At 35.0% G+C, this 19,551-nt stretch overlaps 1 protein-coding gene across 3 annotated transcripts in view; it reads left to right on the forward strand.

Annotated features, from left to right (window-relative positions):
* Positions 1-19,551, forward strand: part of mv (lysosomal-trafficking regulator mauve) — a 488,369-nt gene that overhangs the window by 325,581 nt on the left and 143,237 nt on the right. The window contains exons 17-21 of one of the 3 annotated variants that reach the window (XM_083122737.1): positions 873-1,046; positions 6,438-6,743; positions 13,899-14,184; positions 15,616-15,746; positions 17,253-17,801. In XM_083122737.1, the coding sequence (XP_082978863.1) occupies positions 873-1,046; positions 6,438-6,743; positions 13,899-14,184; positions 15,616-15,746; positions 17,253-17,801 (1,446 nt within the window). The remainder of the gene's footprint in view (positions 1-872; positions 1,047-6,437; positions 6,744-13,898; positions 14,185-15,615; positions 15,747-17,252; positions 17,802-19,551) is intronic. The other 2 variants (XM_083122738.1, XM_083122739.1) reach the window with 2 other exon arrangements.

Consider the following 19,551-nt stretch of genomic DNA (forward strand, 5'->3'; position numbering starts at 1 on the left):
GGTTTATTTTCTAATTTTCTATTTTTATCCCCAGAAATCATCATTTAAAGTAATAAACACCATGCTGTTGCAATTTAATAAATAATCTAATGAAATAAATGAAATAACCAATTTAAAGCCCTTGTTCCCTCATAAATCACTTTCGGTAACCACTGCTGGTTACAGTTAATTTTGTAGTACTTCAGCCAGTTGTAACTTTGAGTAACAAGAAAGATAATTAGACGAAAGCAAGTTACTAACTTTACACACAAGGGAGTGACCAAAATAGCCAGTGCTCTAAACAAACACAACCGATATTTCCTCTCACCCCTAGACAACTCTGGAGTTGGCAGATCAATCAGAACCATCAATGAGCATAAACAACAGCACTTATCTGATGCAAAATATCCCAACCAACTACCGGACTAGCAAAGCACCTCAAGTTCAACAAACACAATATCAAAAAAATTTGTCAGGTATATATCACACACACTGATTGACAACAAAATCAAGGTGACTACACACAATTATGCACTACCCACACGATCTGAACATTGACAGTGGTCAGGCACATTACATTTGGCTCTGGGCAACAACTTAAACCCAGTGCATGCAGGAAATGAACTGGCCACATTAGTGCTCCTAGCGGCAGACAGGGAAACAACAGGAACCAGAAGCCAGCCCAGCAGTGAAGCAACGAGTTCCCAAGCGGATGGTGGCAGAGGCCTCAAAATTAATAGAACCCTCTACAAGTAAGTTTCGTGGAAAAAGTTAGTAACTCGCTTACATTTAATTATTATCAACTGTGTTGTTTGTCTCCCTCCCCCCCCCCCCAAAAGGTAAAGAAGATGACTGGATATTCTGTCTCTGCATTCAATTTTGTTTTGTTGCAGGTGGTTGAGCTGAAAGCAAGCCAAGAGGATCAGGCAAAGGCTCTCTTCCTTCTCTTGAAGCTTATACAAAGTGACTGCACCTTATTTTCTCAATTTGTAAATAAGGATTGCCATAAATTACTTCTGAAAGTATTGTCATCATCAAGATGTGTACCTGGTCACCATATACTTAAGGTAAGAAAATGTACTGTGATCCTTAAGTTTCTGCATGAAAATATCATAGTACTCGACTTGTACATTTACAAGATGATGTCATTAATCTGCTATTGGCTAATGGGTATCACTTTCTAATTTGAAACTCATAATATTACTCTGCTGTAAAATACGAATTTAAGTGAATTTCAATGTCATAAATTGAGACACACACACAGACAGAAAGACGGACAGGGAGAGGAGACATTTGTGTAGCAAATAACCACTTTTTTAAAAAAAACTTTGTATTGATGGTCTAATTGCTACACAAAATAGTCTATTTTTTTACATTATTGGTCTAAAATCTACATGATAGATTAAAGTGGTCTAATTGCTACATCAGGCATGCCAACATCTGAAAAGGAGAAAGTGCAGATAAAACTAAAGTGATCATTAATAAAAAATCTCCTCAGATCAGTTTGATAACATTATCTGATATATGAGGGCTATCCAGAAAGTAACTCATGTTTTGGAATAAAAAGAAGACAAGTGAAAGTAGACATTTTTTATTATATACATTTTGAAGTGACACACTTACACTACTTTTCAACATAGTTGCCGTACAAGTTTAGGCACTTATCATAGCGATGAACAAGCTTACAACAAACAAAAGATAATAGTTTTTCTTGTATGTACTCATTGCTTGCATTGTAGAATTATATTCCTGTAGTTCACGGTTATTACAAGCATAAGAAAACAGTTTTTCGTTGTGACGTTTCAGGAGAACACACGCTTCCTTCATCAGACATTTATTTTAATTTTGACTAAAGATACAGTTATAACAATGGTTAGCAACTTTTTAAACAAAAAGAAGGCATTATATGATGGATGTTGTCAATGTTACATTGTTGTAATATAGCAACCTAACTGTGAAAAGAAGCAGTCTGTTTCATTTTTATTTGAGATAAAAAAAAATTGATCACATTATTTTTTATTTGAAATTGTGAATCCCAAATATCATCAGCTAATTCAAAGTCATCATTGTTTTCACAAAATCTCTTGATGTTTTCTGTTACATTAAATTTTAAAGATGGTGGCTTACTCCGTTTGTGAAAAAGAAAACTCCATACTGGATCTATGTTACCATTTTCATTATTTAATTTATTCCAGTGTTCCTCTCCAATGAATGAAGCTCCCCAGACATTCAACTCTGTGTTTCCCGTGAATCTTTTTAAAACCCTTCTCTTTTTAATCAAATGCTTCTCTTCGATGATATGAGTTGACAAACCTGTTCTTGGGTTTAGATTTATAATGTCCAAATCGTGTTCGTGCCATCTTATTGCCATTTTCCTTGTTGTTTGTCCCACATAATCCTTTGAACATGAACAACTTATATTATATATTCCTGTGGTTTCCACATCTGGTAGAGAGTTTCTCATTTTGAATTCATTAAATGTACATTCCAAACTTCTTGGTGATTTAAAGACAATTTTGAAATTAAAACTTCTAAAAATTTTTGCAATTTTATGTGAGAATCCCTTGTGGAATGGAATGCAAACAAATTTCTTTTAAACAGATTTTTCATCTTTGTCTGTATTTCTCTTTTCCTTTAGTTTTCTTGCAACTTGTTTTTTGATTTGGTTTATTCTGTTAGTGTGAAAGCCATTTTCTTTTGCTATATTAAAGAGCCTTTCTTCTCCATTTTTGATATCCTCATTATTAGAACATAGTCTTTGTGCTCTCAGGAAAAAATTTAAAAATATGTTATCCATTATTTTTAGAAGTTTTAATTTCAAAATTGTCTTTAAATCACCAAGAAGTTTGGAATGTACATTTAATGAATTCAAAATGAGAAACTCTCTACCAGATGTGGAAACCACAGGAATATATAATATAAGTTGTTCATGTTCAAAGGATTATGTGGGACAAACAGCAAGGAAAATGGCAATAAGATGGCACGAACACGATTTGGACATTATAAATCTAAACCCAAGAACAGGTTTGTCAACTCATATCATCGAAGAGAAGCATTTGATTAAAAAGAGAAGGGTTTTAAAAAGATTGACGGGAAACATAGAGTTGAATGTCTGGGAAGCTTCGTTCATTGGAGAGGAACTCTGGAATAAATTAAATAATGAAAATGGTAACATACGAGGGTCACTATTTATATTTTGAGCCTAACAATGGAAAAAACAGGAATTTGGCATTGAAAACTGCTGTATTGTTTTTCGAAGTATTCTCCTTTATGGTCAATACACTTTTGCATTCGTTCGAACCATTTGTCAAAGCAGTTTTTCCAATCTTCTTGAGACATCTCCATAATATGGTTTTTGAACGCATCAACGGCATCTTCCGCCAATGAAAATCGTTGTCCACGCAATTTATTCTTGACATTTGGGAACAAGAAGAAGTCATTGGGTGCCAAATCAGGACTGTACGGTGGATGACCCATCAATTCGATTTTTTGACTGTTCATAAAGTCGGTTGTTAGACGAAATGTGTGACAGCTGGCATTGTCTTGATGAAGAATGATCCAACGGCGTTTGTTTGTTTTCCGTATTTGACTGAAAGACCTCTGGCAAACAAATTGTTGTGTACCATTCAGAGTTGACCGTTCTACGTTCCTCTAAAGGCACAGTTGCCACATGATCAGTTTTCCTGAAAAAAACAGGCGACCATTTGTTTCGATGTGCTTCGAGCGCGAACAACTTTTGTTGGATTGGGTTCATCTTGAAACACCCATACAGTCGACTGCTGTTTACGTTCCAGCTCATATGCATATATCCATGATTCGTCACCTGTTACAATCTTATATACGTCTTTTGAAGCACCACGATTGTATTTATTGAGCATTTGTTTGCACCAATTGACGCGAGCGTCTTTTTGAGTTTTTGTCAAATTGTGTGGGATCCAACGAGAACATACCTTTCTCACAGCTAAATGATCATGTAATATTTTATATATGCTGGTGGAACTAATGCCTATGGTTGCCTCAATCTCACAGTATGTCACATGACGAACTTGCAGTATTAGGTTTTGCAGAGCATCAATGTTTTCTTGAACAACAACTGATTTTGGACGACCATCGCGAATCTCGTCGGTGAGCGAATGGCGGCCACGATTAAATTCGTTATACCAGCGTTTCACAGTGGCAAAGGATGGGGCTTCATCACCAAATGTGGAAGTAAGTTGGTCGATGCACTCTTGTCTTGATAATCCACGTCGAAAATCGTAAAAAATAATCGCACGAAAATGTTCACGAGTTAATTCCATTTTATTGTTGTCGTGCAATCTCCAAGGCAACATAAACAACACAAATGAAGCTATTGACAAAACATTTGAAGTAAGTTATGGTCAATAATGCCAGACGATTCTGTGCAAACGTCAAATCGCGCCTATCTTCAATCAGTGTTGACAAGGCTCAAAATATAAATAGTGACCCTCGTAGATCCAGTATGGAGTTTTCTTTTTCACAAATGGAGTAAGCCACCATCTTTAAAATTTAATGTAACAGAAAACATCAAGAGATTTTGTGAAAACAATGATGACTTTGAATTACCTGATGATATTTGGGATTCACAATTTCAAATAAAAAATAATGTGATCAAATTTTTTTTATCTCAAATAAAAATGAAACAGACTGCTTCTTTTCACAGTTAGGTTGCTATATTACAACAATGTAACATTGACAACATCCATCATATAATGCATTCTTTTTGTTTAAAAAGTTGCTAACCATTGTTATAACTGTATCTTTAGTCAAAATTAAAATAAATGTCTGATGAAGGGAGCGTGTGTTCTCCTGAAACGTCATAACGAAAAACTGTTTTCTTATGCTTGTAATGACCATAAACTACAGGAATATAATTAAACAAAAGAGAAACAATTACTTTTAATTTCAAATATACTGTACTAAGAATAATATCAAATACATACACAAATTAGTGTAGTGAGTGTTCGAAGCTTTTTCTCTCTCAAGAGATCATTAACAAATTACATCAATATGCACAATAAAAGTAAAACAAGAATGCAAAACAATAATAACTATGAAATCTAATTGATTTATGTTAATATAAAGCAAACAAAAACTAACCAGTTAGTAAAGGATGTAGTTTACTACTTTATAATCTCTGATATATTTAAAAGTAATAAATTTATTTATTTTTGGTAATTACTAATAAGAATATATTTTTAATTTAGTAATTTATTTTTACTTTTAATAACCTTATAAATATGTATATCGTATAATATCTATGTATGTTTGTGGGGAGGGGGTTTATAGACTAAGATCTTTCTCCCCTCCCCAACAGTCTTAAATGATTTCGCACCCTGGTTCTGATGTATGCAGTCAAAGCCACAATTGAATAAAGATGTGCTCCACTCTGTGTAGTTTGTGGAATTGAGTTGCCTAATGGACAGCCGTGATCTATACAACTGAAATTTGCATTGGATTGTAGATATTTTTGTTCCACACATTCAATATGAGGATTGGACAAAGTTGAGTCCTGAATAAAGCAGCCAAAGCTGATATTGGATGCAGGCAACAACCCTAATCCATTCCGCAGAAATGAGGATTGGGTTGAGGAATGTCCTGAAACACACGGCCATAACTGGGATTGGACAGGAACCATGATATGCAAATCCTGTAGATTGGTTGAGGAGGAATGTGTCCTAATTATGAGATCTTTTTGTGGTCATAAATATATGCTACGTTCCCCTTGCACAGTTTGTTAAGCCATTGCTCTTCCTGGCGGTAGCACTAATTCCTTTTAGGCCTACACTGAAGCCATCTCAGGATCATGGAATCACGACACTGGATTGACATTTCAAACAGTTTATTGTAGGAAGAATCGTGCAGTCACTTTGGTGTAAGAGTGGGAATAAAACTCAGGTTCTCCGACGAAATAATTTAGTCATCATATGGCTTAACTGAATGTGGATATTAGCGAATTTCGAATAAGTCTATTTACACCTGGTCCACCCAGGATAGATTCTCCTTCCTAGTCCACCCAGGAAGTCTTTTGTCAAAGAAATATACTAATATACTATCAAAACTTCTGGGTATTTATACCTGAGATTTTACTCTCCATTCCCCCCTTGATTACAAAATTATGACATCATAATAAGGTTACATTAGTTGAAATTATTTACACATATGTTCAATAAACGTTACAAATTTTTAAAGTTGAAACACTATACGTTTCTTTCTTTTAGTGTATTTTACAAAAAAGAAATTTTAATATATAAATCGCAGCCATAAGTTAATTGCATTCAGGTTAGTTACTTCCTTACAATTGAGCGCTGATTTGCGGAACACATGATGTCCAAATAAGAGTTACGTAATATACTTACACTACAAACTTCTCAATGTCATATTTGTTACAGAGCTGTAACATATATGTCCCTAATAATTCTGTTACTTTTACTTTTCAGGCTGTTCTTGACACATGCTGTGATAAACCTGTCCTTCAGTACCAGCCCTTAAGTCAGACATTCCATTTAGTCCAACAGTCTGATGCTATCATAGTGAATTCCTTTCTCTTGACAACCATGGTTGGCTCCTGGAGAGACTGGGAGAAGGTGCAGGAGCAAGGTGTCCCGGACGACAATGGAGGAGTGTTGGGGACTCTCTTCAAAGCTCTTCATGTCCTACTCAGAGATAATCATCCACATAGGGAATTTAATGCTAGGCAGCTCAATCGTGTTGGCATGGTTGAAGCCTTACTTACATTTTGCAAGGTAAATATATCTACTTCTTTGTAAGAACTTAAAATCTATTTTTATGAAAATAATTATTGGAAATAATACAGGGTGTCCAGTATAATAATATAAATGTTAATAACTGGATTAATTAAAGATCTGCGGTAGCTCGGTCATTAGATCGTGTAACTACCATGCGAGAGCCATCAAACTCAACAAACAAGAACTTGGCAACACTACAAGACTGCAACAACATCTTCTGGCAGACACACCGATCATCGCCAGTGGAAACACAACCGTTTCCCCTTTGCCGTTTCTCGATCAACCATGATGATGATTCCGAGATGGAATCGAAACCTTGGACAAACTCTTAAAGTGTTTTTTAATCAAGAAAGTTTTAGTAGAAAATTTGAAGGAAGAGTCAATCATGGTTATTTACCAAGTTTATGGTGCAGTGAAGGTGGTAGAATGAGTGACAAATTGTTGAAATCAAGAAAAATATCATCCGGATTGTTAGACATATGGAGAATCATGACACAAGATGGGAAGTAAAATTGATCATAAAGAGAACGAAAGAGAGCATAAAGCAAATGAGATTCATGTTTTAGAAGAAAACAATAAATGATGCAAGAAACGAAGCACAGTATGAAATGTTTGAATCTTCTATTAGAAAATTAAAATTGTTTAAGGGTAAAATATTAGCTTATTAGCTTTTAGGGGGTTTAAGTAAATGGTCACTTTCTTGCCATTGAGATTTCCATCTGTTAATCAATTTCAAGCCAGGTTTTCTTGCAATGTCTCCATGGTGACAGAAGAAATGCAAACTTATGTGAATTTATGCAAAAAGTCAACACTTTTTACTTCAATATCATGCACTTTTAAATTCTTACAAAGCTCCATTGGAGTGCGAATTGTTAATGTGATATGCTAGTGCACTGAAGTGCACCAGATATGCTGCAGCTATCAGCTGGAAACCCTCTTTACCTCCAAATAGTGTATGTCAAAGTCACAGATCTCAAGGTACCAGACTGGAGATGACACACTTTTGTTTGAAGCCACGCATCTTCGCTTGCGCATAGCCCCGGGGGCTGGCAATATGGTGGAGATTCACATTCTGATTTGAACCTGCAGAATGAACCATTGTTGCCAAACTGTTTAATATTACCTATATCACTTTTTTAATTTGTTGTAGTTGCATCCACAAATTAATTTACTTGAAAAGCAAAATTAAATGAAATTGAAACAAACAGCAAAAATAAAAATATCAGAGATTTATATAAAGGTGTAAATAAATTTAGAAAGGGGTGGCAACCTAAAGTAAACTTGATAAAAGATGAAGACGGTGATTTTCTAGCTGACCCAAGCGATATTCTAAATAGGTGGAAGAACAACTTTAATGACCTTTTAAATGTTCATGTAGGAGATAAATCAGACGTAAATGAGGTACACACAGAAGAACCTTTAGTTCCAGAACCTAACTTGAATGAAGTTAAAGATGCTACTAAAAGGCTAAAGAATAACAAAGCACCTGACATTGATTTAATACCAGCTGAGTTAATTAAATATGGTGGAAATTCGTTAATATGTCAAATTCATAAATTAATTTGTTTAATATGGAATAAAGAAGAAATCCCTCAACAGTGGAATCCATAATTGTTCCTGTGTTTAAAAAAAGGGGATAAAAATAATAATTACCGTGGAATTTCTCTACTCTCAACATCATATAAAATATTATCTAACATTCTTTTAACAAGACTAACCCCATATGCTAATGAAATTATAGGTGATTATCAATGTGGATTTAAACGTAATAGATCAGCTACAGATCAAATTTTTCACATCAGTCAGACACATGAAAGAAAGTTGGAATATAATCAAAATGCCCATCAGCTATTCATTGATTTAAAAAAAACAACATATGATTCGGTCAAAAGAGATAAATTATATAATATATTAGTAGAGTTTGGAATACCTAAGAAGCTTGTTAGTATGATAAAAGTATGCACCAGTGAAACAGAAAGTAAAATTCGTGTGGGTATTAATATGTGTGACAAATTTACAATTCATGATGGGTTAAAACAAGGAGATGCATTATCTCCATTGCTCTTTAATTTTGCCTTAGAATATGCTGTAAGGAAGGTAAAAGAAACTAAAGAAGGACTAAAATTAAATGGTGTGACTCAGTTGTTAGCATATGCAGATGATGTAGACTTATTAGGGCATGATATAAATACAATTAAGAATAATGCTAGAATATTTTTCAAAACTGCTAAAGAGATAGGTTTGGAAGTTAACAAGGAGAAAACTAAATGTATGCTTACAGGCCGAAACCAAGTGTTAGGTTTATTGATAACAACTCGTATGAACCGGTTTCCAAACACAAATACTTAGGAGTAATATTAACAAATGAAAATGATATTAAAGAGGAAATAAAAAGTAGGCTTAATTCAGGAAATGCATGTTACTTCTCTCTTCATAAACTTTTGTCTTCTCGTTTAATATCTAAGAAACTAAAAGTTAAAATATACAAAACCGTAATTTTGCCTGTAGTATTATATGGATGTGAAACTTTGTCCCTTACATTGAAAGAAGAACAGAAATTGAGAGTATTTGAAATTAAGATCCTTAGGAAAATCTTTGGACCTAAAAGGGATGAGGAGACAGGTGAGTGGAGAGGGTTACATAATTTAGAAGTACATAATTTATATTCAAGTCCAGATATTATTAGAATAATTAAATCAAGGTGGGCAGGCCATGTGGCACGAATGGGAGAGGAGAGAAGAGTTTACAGGATTCTTGTTGGGAAACCTGATGGTAAGAGACCTGTAGGAAGGCCAAGACGAAGATGGAGGGACAAAGTTGAGATTGACCTAAAGGAAATCGGTAGGGATGGAAAAGAGTATGTAGATCTTGCTCAAGATAGGGACAGATGTAAGGCCTTTGTTGCTGCAGCCATGAACTTTTGGGTTTAAGAAGGCTAGAGAGAGTTAGTTAGTTAGTTAGTTAGTTGTATCCACTGCTCATTACAGTGCTACCAGAGCGTGAGAGCATTTATACATGGCATATATTAAAGAAGTTGTATACTCGAATCTGTAACATTCACATTATTCAGACAGTATATTGCAGACGTCACTAGGGGACCTGGGTTCGAATCCCAGACTGGGCATGGGTGTTCTTTGAGAGTGTCCCTCTAGCAATTTCATCACAGCACTCTTTCTCATCTTCGTGATTTGCCAAAAGTGGAAGAAAAGCAAAGTGAAATAAACCAAATCAATAAACAATACAGAAATAGTGTTTTGAAAAATCATTTTTGAGTGTATCATGATTTTTACAAGTTGCACAGCAGGCTGATAAAGCGGTTTAGAACACTGGAAATGAATGTTGAAATAAGTTTAATTTCCTATTAAAGTAATATATGCTTTTTACAATAACAAAGAAATAATGTGTGCAAAATTATGTATTGAAAATGGGATCCTGTAAGTTGCCGCATCAATGAAGATTTCAGCTTGAAACCCTGGTCTTGTCCTGGATATTTCTTTGCAAGTATCACTTCATGGATTTTACCTAATTTCTCATTGTTGTGATTAGCTAAAATTGTTGCAAGATGACAGAAATAGGAAAATAGAAATAATTCTAGTCTTAACTATTGTGAACCTTGTAGTAGAGGAAATGAACGGAAAAAATGGCTTAACCCTGAAATAATTGCAACACAAATGTTTTTTGTCCCAGATTGTGCGGAATGGTATAGTGAATAATACGCTAAATATCCACCATCCAAATGTTTAGGGAAAATCCGCCATCTTGGAAAATGGCGGCAAGAATTAACCTTAAAAATTTAAAAAATATATAATATCTTGAAAACGGTGCATTGTACACAAAAAGTTAAGATAAACAAAATGAAAGAGCAGATAATTTGCTAAATTATATATTTATATAAAGTTTAATTAAATTAGAAAGATTCAAATATTTTTCTTTAATTTTTATAATTAGCATAAAAGTTGGTTTTCGACACAAAAACAGCAAATATGTAAAAAACAATGTAATTTACGAATTATAGTCACAAGATGAAATTCATAGATCATGATTTGCTCTAAAGAATGGTTTTTGTTTCGTGTCTTTAGAGTGAGGGGTTGAGGAGGTATGTAGTTTAATGCAGAGTCATTTGTTTCCCTAAATTTACGTGTTCCATTTCTTATGATTTTGGGGGAGAAAGTAATACAGGCTGTCCGGGCTTCAGGTAAACAAAAAGAACATGGTATAACTTTCGAACAAATTGATAGAAATGTGCAAGCAAATACTCATTCGATAGGAAATATCTTCAAGATTTTATAGCCAACATGGCAACACTGCAACTGCATGATGGGAAATTGCAAAATCGTTAGTTATACAAATGAAAAGAGCAGAATTTCTTAAGCTGCAGGTTATGAATATAATGATTTTCACGTTACAAGTTACAAAAAACGAAAGGAAACTAATGTGTGAACTGTTCAAGCACCATTGTTAAACTATCATTACGACAAGTAACTTAATCACTCCACTATACAAACATATCATCCAAGCATGCACACGTACAATCCCGTTTTTTGTCAGCATACGCAATGTTTGACCATGTGGCAGGCCTCGGCCGAGAACTAGGTCACTGGAGCAACATGTTATGCACGCGGCTTACTCCCGAGTTACTTGAGTGGGCAAGTTTCTCCGTACTCTCGCAGCATCTTTTTGTCTAGTGTTTTTACAACCACTCAAGCGAAGTAAAGGCATGCAATTGCTGCCTTCTAGTGGAGCAAATGGGAAACACAAGCAAACAAATGATGATCACTGAGCAAAAGTAAGGACAGTGGCGTAGCGCTGAAATTGTGACTAAAAGATCGCAAAACTATTTTTTTATAGTTTTTCTCGTGATTTTTCGTCACAGGGGGGATGGGTGGAAGAAGCTCGCCTAATCACCGACACTGTCAATACACTGAACTAGTATGATACGGTAAAATACTGTTCTAAACCAGTAACATTGCCTCAGAGTCCATTGCAGATGTTTTCGTAGATACCTGGTGATAACATGTTAAATTTCATAATTTCCTCATATAGATTTGCACTTGTAGCACAGGTGTTGCCACTGATGCAGCAAAAGGAGAGCATATTGATTCAAGATGTAAACTGCTGGACCCTGTGGCCGAGTGGTTAGCACATTGCGCTGCGACGCCAAGGGTCCCGGGTTTGAATCCTGCTCGGGCTTGGTTGTTTGTGAATGTCCATTCATCAATTTCATTATTTCATCACTCATCCCCATCTTCGCAAATTAGCCAAGAGGCACAAAACGCGAAGTAAATTAAACTAAATCAATCAATCAATCAATGAAGATGTAAACTCCACTTCCCAATGGGCTCTGCTTTAATGAAATTCTGAAGAATATCGAGCATCCTAATGTATTGCAGCCACAGAGCAGCAGTATTCTGTTATCTTTCAGAGTTGAACTAAATGTAGATAACGATTTTTTAGCATAAAAGAAATCAACATAAAGAGCCTTTATTTCTGAAGAAAGTGAAATTTGTATCTTTACATATGGAATTATACAACAGAAGTTATAGCGATTTTCATAAACGTCGGATATTGGTAAAATATACACTGCATGTGACAAATCAAAAATGGCCGACATATCTACACGCAAGCCTGAAATGTCGATTTTAAACACTTGAAGGATATAGAAATAAGTTATTAAGTTATTCAATATTTTTAAAAATTATGATGCAACATGGGTTGTTTGAAATGGTGTGGAATGACCCTATTTTAAGTAGTTCCTCACCACTACACACACGCGTGTGCAAGCGAGCGTGCATGTACACACAAAATGTTACTACTAATGTATTTGATGATCTACAGGTTTCCTGACAAGCAGCAGTCAGACACGTTGTTGCCAGTGTAACATATTTTACAAAAATATATGACATTTTAAAAAAAACAATTCTCCTCAGTTACACACAAAAATATTGCAAGGCCTGCTCTGATTGCCCCTGCTGCAAGTACAGTAACCAAAGACTATATTGTACAATTTTCAGAAATTTTGAGATGGGTGTTTTTGAGAAAATGATTTCTGAAAAAAGGTCAAAATGCATTTTTTTCATTTTTTACAGAGAATTGTACATAATGTTAGAAGTTAGTGCAGAAGTGGCATTGCAAATAGTTAGTCTAGCTTCCATATTCTATTATCACAGCAAAACTCATGCCCTGTTGTTCTTCACTGTAAAAAAAAAAAAAAACTGAAAAAATTTCAAATTTTGGTATTGTGATTCTTAATTTTAGAGTTGAAGAGTGTTTCATAAATATATTCCTTAATAAGGTTTTGAAAGTACTTTGAAGAAGCTTTCAAATAAAGGAAACCTTAAGTCTCTACCATTTTTTGTTTTTGATTTATAGTGGTTTGAATATTGCATTATTTCCCTTGCATAAAATGTTTTATCAAATAGTGTCTTCGTGAGCTTGTAACACTGACTACAGAAAAGAAAAATATTTTATTTTTGGACATCTATCATGTGGTCCTTTAACATATATTTTTTTCAGCAAAATCCGTGATGGTCAGTTGACAGCACCTGTACAATTTGAGATGAAAACACCCTGAGTTAAACTACTTATAAACAAATACTTAAGACTACGTAGATTTTCAGCGAAAAATGCAATTTTGACCAGGACTCGAATCCATGCCATTGCTCTACCATAGATTTTTTAGCAAGAAATGCAGGCTTGATAGATTTTTTAGCGAGAAATGCAGGCTCAACCAGGACTGGCATTCCATCCTGCATGTCATGTATGCCCGGGTCATGGTCGACCATACATGAAAAATCTACATAGTACATCTCCTGTGTGTAATGAATTAACATCTTTACGCTGGGAGGAACCAGTCAACATCGAAGTCTACAGTGTTTCAAAGGCAACAGATCCTGTTGCAGTAGCACTAGCAGAGACTATTCCACACAGGTAAAGCAACAACAGCGAAAAATCAGGCGAAACCAGGCCGGCTTGGTAGCTCAGTGGTAAAGCAATGGCACAGTATGCCATAGACCCATGTTCGAGACCTGATCGAGCCTGCATTGTTCGCTGAAAAAGCTATGTAGGACATCTCCTGTGTGTGCCTAATTTAAGTAATACTTAAAATTGTAGTGTAATGTGTGTAGTAATTGAAATCCTCTTTCTCTATCACAGGAAAGGTTTCTGTACGAGGAGACAGTTCAGCTCCATTCTTCAGTTTGCTATTCATTGGTGGAGTTGATCCAGTCTTTGATGGGGGCACCTCCGGAATTCTCGCATATAGTGGCAATAGCAGATTTCCTTCTCTTGCTGCACCATGCAAGTGCAACTTACATCAGCCACGTTCGCTCAAGCTTTTACTTCCTCCTATCATCCTCTCAGCCAAACGTTGCAAACATTCCCCTTTCTGCGAAGATGAGTTTTGCTCTCTCAAGATCAGCAACTGCAACAAACAGAACAGGTAAGTGATGCTGATCATTAATTATGGGGATGCAGTGATTATTTTTATTTTACCAGGGGACTACAATGACATGTTCACACCTTTTTGCCTTCTTAATTAATGTATGAGTGATGACTTTATTGTGCAGATAAAGATCCTGTGTGAAAATTATTTTGCAAAACTAGGATATAAGTTTTGTTAATTACAACTTTATAGTTGTATTCTGTATTTTAAAAAATAGGGCTGATTAAATACAGATACATTTTGGCTGGAATTTCATCACCAGTAATGGTCGATTCATTTCTTGAGTTCAGAGTGCCTTACTGAGTCTTCAAAAATGGCACATGGAACTTAAGCATAGGCAAAATGTCCTAAGAATTATGCCAAACTAATTTTTATAATTTTTGCAAAAACATTGTGGGGAGAAATGTATTTGAGATTAAATAATTGTCTTGCATGAAATTATGAATAAAAATGGTAGATTTTTATGGTATAGTTTCAATGTATTCTGTATTAAAATTTATAAATGTTCTGAATTATTTCTGATTGTTACCATTTTTCAAGTATCAGTATTAGCAGATTGTTACCATTTTTCAAGTATCAGTATTAGCAGGAATCTGTGAGTGTCTACAGTGGTATTTGTATCAGTTTAAACTGTTATCGGCACAATCCTAATACAGGGTATCTACCAGTCAAGAAAGTCATAAAAGTTAAGAAAAAGTAAAGAAATCAACAAGAAGTCAATAAAAAGTCATGAAATTATACTTGTGGTCAAGAACTTTAGCTATCACAATGATTGATTTAGTTTCATTTACTTCACTTTTCTTCCCCTTTAGCTAATCGCAAAGATGAGGATGAATGGTGGTAATGTAAGATGGATGATGGATGATGAATCACAAATCACAAATATATAGAGACAATAACATGAGACCCACATAAGATTATACTGGCTTTGAGTCCAGAGTCTCACTAATCTGCCAAATGCAGTCCAGGATACATTAATAGTTAAAGCAAGTCTAATACTCTTGTTAAATACAGTTTTTTGATTAACTGGTCTTTTGGTAGGATTTTTTTCATTAAATAAATATTTATTTTCTTAATTGGTAATTTCCTAAGTAGAGGTGGAATAAAAAAAAGGTTAAGGGAAACAAAAAAATAAAGTTAACAAAAGGGCGTAAAAAAGTCAAGGATATTGGATATGTTACTATGGTCTCCTGAAAAACCTGAAAAATATATAATTGAGATTCCACTGTGCTGTAGTTTGAAATAATAAAGAAAATGTCACAATTATTAAAAAAAAAGTGCAAGGAAATTACAATATGCTTAGTAATTATCTGAGAAAATAAATACTGATGTTAATGAATAAGTTGTATCCGTTGTTAATTTATTGAGCAAATAATTGTATTTTTTTTTCATGTCAAATGTTACATCAACTGTTTATCTTTATTACAGAAAATTTTAATTTTTCTGAGGATAATAGGCCAAACATAGCATCTAATATATTCAAGACTGATGCTTCTGAAAGTAATTGTTCTCAGCCAGTAGATCCACAAAAGCTGAGCAAGGCTTTAGCAAATTTACAGGTAAAGTTCAAAATCATAATCTCATAGTTGCAATTGCCAGGTGTAATGCTCTTTACGAGCAGATTAATAGCCAATTTAGAGGTTACAATTTTACTTTATGTATTTCAATACATATACAAGTGGGTCAAGTAATGCATATGAAATTTTAACTACAAATCCACTTGTGATAAATATAAATACGATTTTTCTTTTAATTGACGGTTGTTTGAAGCAAGTAAACTTATTTTTTGATGTAACATTGTATGAGAACACATGCTCCCAGCTATCAAGAATCTTGTTCTAAATGTCATCAGGTAATTCAGAATCTCTTCCTTTTCTGTAAAGTTTCTTGACCTTTTGTTTGGAGTAAATTTCAGAGTGCTGGCTTTCATTACTTATTATAAAGAGAACTTCATATTGAATCTGTATTTCCATCTGTATTTATTTTATTCAAATGAATGAAACCTCCCACACTTTTTAAATCTGCCTCTCATTAACTTTTTTTTTAAAAAATCTTTTCTCTCTAATCATGCTTTTCTAGAGTGATGTGAACTGACAAACCTGTTGTTGGTGGTCTAAATTTACGATATCTAAATCATGTTAGTATCATCTCTTTCCCATTTTTCTTTATGTTTAATCAATGTGGCAGTGAAAGGATTCATCAGAACGGGTTCCATTCAGGAGATGCAGCAGGCACTGCTACAACTTTTTAATGAGGGTGTCCATGAACCTGTGCCAGAGCACCACAACATAATACGATGGGTAAGACAATAAAGAGCCAATGGCAGCATGCAGAAACCAAAGTCCAAAGGGTGGAGCAGGCATATCCTGTGGTGTCCTGATGCTTCTCAGTGCAGTGCTCGCTTCATCTCCAGATTGGAACCTGTTCGGATGAACCCATCCACTGCCACGATTTGTGTCTGAACCGGCGAACGTTCCATGGCAGACTGATTGCCAGACTTGCATCTGCCTAAGCATGGGAAACTTCTCGGCATGCGCACCTGCATTCTGATGGGGTTGCCAACTTATATTGGTAGATACAATATGTTCTACCCTGTATGTACAGCAGAATCCATCAATTTTCCGCAAATTGCACAACTCGCAGGATAATTCAAATATAAGAAAGTCTTGTGTCAGTAATTAAACTCTAAATTTCGTGTTTAACAGTTTATTTCACATTTTGCATCATTCTGTGACAAAATATGCTCACCTCACACCTATCAAAACATGAAAAATTAATATTACAGCATGTTATTTTGCATTTCGAGTTTCTGTCAAAAATGGAATATTCATACCTCGAGTTATATTTTATTCATTGTTTTTTAAAGATCAGGACTTCTTCCCTCTCTCTCAGTACCTTTTTTTGGACGATCAAGGAGAAAATATGACTTTCCATATTACAATAAATAATCATTCGTTGCACAATGTTTTCTATGTTTTTGAAATAAGGAAGAAATATTCATATTGTAATTCATCATTCCTGTTGCTCTTCTATTAATAACCGTGTTTCTCATTTCTTAATTCCAGATAAAACAAAATGATGAAAGCATCGAGACAAGTATAAATGATCCATTGATAGGTGATGAAGTTGTGTCAAATGAAAGTGATAATACATGTGATAGAGCATTGTCTCTAACAAGAGAAGACATTCATCAAACTGTGGACAGCAATAAAGTAAACAATGAAACAGTTGAACAGCAAAGTGACAAAGAATCACCTGACAGTGCCATTTTGAACGATGAAGGAGAAAATAGAAAAGAAATCAACCAGAACAGTTACAGCATTCTCAGCAAGCTAGTGGAAAACGAGGAGTACCTGGAAGATGGAATAACATTCCTTCCATTGAAGAAGGATGATGCAAACCAAGTGGAAGAAAATGAGAATGCTAACCCAGAAAAGAGTAGCAAAGATGATGGTGGCCAGGAAAAAAATGCAACAAAAGTGAATGTGGTTGGGCTTTCAGATAGTATTGAAATTTTATGCACTTCAGATTTTCATGATGTAAAATTGATGGGGGATGATGAAACTGTTGATGTGGTTGACTCTAACTCTTCTGAAGGTGTAGGGAATTCTGAGGTAGAGCTTTTCTAACTTTTGCATGCGGCTGTAGTCACTAACATTGACTTTTCCTTTACAGGATTTCCACTATTCTACAAAACCTGGAAATGTTGGGAATATTAAGTAATATTTTACTAGCCCTATAATAGTAGAATAATTTAAGTGGTTTAAACACATCCGTCAGTGAGGGATCCCCTTCCCTCACGAATATTTCTATTTTTGATCTAACATTGCCTTATAATAATAATAATGATAATAATAATAATACAATAACCTGCAGTTCTACAGCCTGTATGGGCCTCGGCCTATCTCCCTCCCACAATCCTACCTAGGAGGTGTGGAGATCTTCAACTGGTAATGGGTTGACGTGAAATCAGCACGTTGAACCCCCAGCCGTTATAGGAGATATCCGGAACCAGGTTACGCTACTCACTCGTAGCTCCCCAATTTCCTCATGATAGTGGGTTGCAACCATTCCTATAGACAGGCCGAAAACCCAGAGACTGAACCCAGGTGGACTCGAACACATGCCATCCTGCAGTCAGAGCCCAAAGCACAGTGTCTTAGATTGCACGACCATGGAGGAGAACTAACGTTGCCTTATGAAACCTGAAAACGTTACATTTTTAATACTGCAAATGGGCAAAACAGTGGAATTTCACCAAGGCATCATAATGGTTAAGAAAGGCTTGAAGGTGTGGGGGAATTTCTTGACTTAATGTTAGATTGCAATGCTGAATTTTATTCTTCAGTTGGCAACATTGATAAACTGGAAATACAGACCTAGAGTTGTGTGGTTGACCAAGAATTTTCTTATTTAATGCCAAAAGAGCAGCACGCTTACAGAAATAAACGGAGATGCTAGCACAGTAACTTCAAAAACTTCGAGGTGAAGTGAATATGCGAAAATTATGATGATTAACTTCCCCTTCAGTGAAACTTCATGTCCACTCAATCACCACCACAATGATGTAGGTTTTCTAGGTTTTCACAAACTGTTCCAAGTAAAGGAGGAAAATAATGAGAAACAGTAATTTTACTTATTTTTTTGTTTTAAATTATTAATGCTAAAGAAATCCAATCTGGCTGCCTAACCTAATATGCACACCCAAGAATATAAAAAAGAAAGTAGAAACACCTGACAGTAAATATTTTACGTCATAGATGCAATTTTTAAGGAAGTTGTTTATAATGTTTTCCTGCAAACATTGAAAAACCCATGGGCATAATTTGCATTTATGCCTGTACACGGTGACCAGGAATCACTAACATCTGTTCGTGACAATCGGAAACAATTTTTGAGGAAGTTATTTTTCATTATTTCTATTGAAAAACTAAACAACAACAACAATGATTTGAATCCCATGTGAAGGGAGGTGCACACTCGATCTCCACCAGAGAGGACAGGCATTGTTCGGTGATGCAAAACATTCCAATAGAATACCACAGAAGAAATTTTTAATGAAGTTGTTCACGATATTTTGCTGCGAACATTGACAAATGCATGTATTTATGTCTCTTGAATATATGCATGTTATTTGCAGTGACTTAGTGAAAATCACCCAAGGTTTCATGTTAATTGTCAGAATTATTTCCTCTAATACATGCATCACAGCTTTTTGGGTAAAAAATTTTGGAAATAAGTGCATGGTATTTACGTGTAAATTCGATATGCACCAAAGTTTGCTCTATTGCACTTATCTGCCCTAAATCATTAATGTAAATACACAAAATCATGAGGAATAAGGAGTAGAAGAGAAGGAGAGGG

The sequence above is a fragment of the Lepisma saccharinum genome, chromosome 5, assembly GCF_977018435.1.
Source record: "Lepisma saccharinum chromosome 5, izLepSacc3.1, whole genome shotgun sequence".
NCBI lineage: Eukaryota > Metazoa > Arthropoda > Insecta > Zygentoma > Lepismatidae > Lepisma > Lepisma saccharinum.